The 2,465-nt window shown below is 44.9% G+C and overlaps 1 protein-coding gene across 1 annotated transcript; it reads left to right on the forward strand.

The window, feature by feature from the left end:
• The first annotated feature begins 559 nt into the window (after window positions 1-559).
• On the forward strand, window positions 560-955 carry LOC145397064 (igE-binding protein-like). The gene has a single exon (XM_080270275.1). The coding sequence runs from the start codon at window positions 560-562 to the stop codon at window positions 953-955; it is 396 nt and encodes a 131-aa protein (XP_080126401.1).
• Window positions 956-2,465: the final 1,510 nt, after the last annotated feature.

Here is a 2,465-nt window from a genome sequence, read left to right on the forward strand (position 1 = left end):
TGTCACGTCCAGTTAGAGAAGTAGTGGGTCCACCTGAAGCCACCTGGCTCGGGTTCAGTCAGCAACACATAAAAGCCAGGCAAAGAGAGGAACCTGAGTGGAGAGAACTTTAGGTCAGTTTGTTCTCGTAGATGAGGTGCTATGTTTTGAGAGGGAGAAGGCAGATGGAAGCCTACATTACAGTCTCATAGTCCCTCATGCTTTAGTTAAACAGGCACTCCAACACGCACATGAACTGTCAGGTCATCTCGGGCAAAAGAAAATGATCAAGAAAGCAGAAGAGTTACACTATTGGCAGAATCTCAAAGTTGAAGTACAGGAATATGTTAAAAATTGTGTACCTTGCCAAGGTTTAAAGGGGACACTGGATTGCAGCAACAGTAGAAAGAATTGCCTCCAGCCATTGGAGAGGATCGGGATAGATCTTACTGATATGGTTGCTGGAATCCAGGGTTACCGATATGTCCTTACAGTAGTAGACCATTACAGTCGTTTTGTTAGGTTCTTCCTCATATAGACCAAACACTCCACACACATAACAGACAAACTATGGGAATACATGACAGATTATGGGTCACCTCGCAGTATTGTCCTGGGTAACGGAGGCGAGTTCACTAGCAGAGACTTCCAGAAGTTCTGCCAGCAACATCAGATCACCCTCTACTACACGACCCCCTACCATCCACAAGGCAACGGTGTCACAGAGAGGATGTATCGTACCCTTAAATTTGTTCTCTGCTTTATGCCAAGGACACCCCCATCGATGGCCCCAACTGCTCCAACCATGTCAGATTGTGATAAATCAGGCTATCCGCACCTCAACGAGACAGCAGCCGTACTTCGCTTTCTTCTCCCGTCATCCTCCCAAACTGGTGAATGCACAAGTTCCCTCGATCAACGGCGAAGAAGACAATTTAGCCACTGCTCACACTCTCATCAGGGAAACACACCATAAGATGGCACGCCGGTATCGAGACAGCAAATCGGAGAAGGAAGAATCAGACTGTCAGTGTGAGGAGTTTAGTGTGGGACAAAAAGGAAACAGTGGTGCCAGGTACATGTCGGAAGTTAAATGTGAAGGGGAATGGTCCTTGTCATGTAGTGGATATGCTGTTCGACGGAAGTGTATATATAGTGGAAAATGTTTTTACGGGAAAATGATTACAGAGAGCTGCCAGGCAGGTGAAACCTTATTATGGTAGTGAAGAGAGGCTGTTGGAACCCCTAGAAAGTGCTTTTGCACCTGACCCTGCAGATGAACAATTACCACACCATGAAAGACGGCCTCCCCGCCGACTCATCGTGGAATGTTGACAAGTCTGTGAAGGCTAAAGAGTATAATGGGTTACGGGACGGATAAGGAAGTGTGTACGGGTCAGACTGACTGACAAGTGACTGTGAAAAGTTAGAGTATTGAGAAATAATTCGTGCTTCTAAAATCTAAGCTGTAGTTTCAAGGAGAAAGAGAGAGAGAGAGAGAGAGTTTGAGAATAGGTTCATTTTACTGGGCTGAGCCCAGTTCAGTGGAGACATTACGAGAACTCTACTTCGAGGGGCAGTGTGCACCTACCCCTCAAATTACAGCTGACATGGCCTAGGATGTGGTCGCAACTTCGGAACCTGTCAAGTGCTCGTCAGTCTTTAGTTGGAAGGCTGGGAACAAAAGTATCGAATGGAAGAAGTGTGAGACTGAGTGACAGTGAGTGTGTATGGGAAGCGCCCCTGGGACGATCTTGGCAACGAGAGTGTCCACCCAGTTGGGTGATTATGCCTTTACTCAGGCAGGAGGTTAACTGGGGTGTCTCTTCTCCACTGAATATATATATTATTTAGCAAATTCATTGGTGACATGAAGCAACCCCCTGGGATACGCAGTGTATTATGCAGGCCAACAGGTGCCACTTATTGTGGGGAGAGTGTCAAAGGAGGGTATGTTCAAAAGGGGACTCGCAGTCAAGTTAGTAAGTCTGTCTCGTCCACACACACATCCTCGGAACGTGTATTGGTGCGTGTGTTAAGAGGACTCCGATGGTTTTTTTTTTTTTTCCCGAAGGAAGGACCCGTGTAGTGCCAGCAGGTTAGGTTAGGATACAAGTGAAATATAAATGTAATATGAGTGTAATTTGGTAAATAAGAACAATTTAGTATAAGTGTTAATATTTGTCATTTAGCATAATATAAGTATAGTGTAAGTGTGATTTATGTGTTGTAGAGTTAAGGTAGGAGGTAAAAATCTATGTATTGTGTAATTCGCATTAAGTATTGCATCAACCGATCACACACCCCCTTCCCCCCTTCCATGATACACACTTGTATCAGAGATTTAGTGAACATCTAAGTTAGCCGAGACTTCGTAGCCTTCTGATGGAGTAAATCTAGGGAATATCCTTCAGTCCTAGCCCATCTCAATGACAGAACATTAAATGACAAGTATCAGAAAGGGAGAAGCAGTTCACAATATTCTA

The sequence above is a fragment of the Coenobita brevimanus genome, chromosome 40 (assembly GCF_032717465.1).
Source record: "Coenobita brevimanus isolate Jiangsu-jjx chromosome 40, ASM3271746v2, whole genome shotgun sequence".
In the NCBI taxonomy this organism is placed as follows: domain Eukaryota; kingdom Metazoa; phylum Arthropoda; class Malacostraca; order Decapoda; family Coenobitidae; genus Coenobita; species Coenobita brevimanus.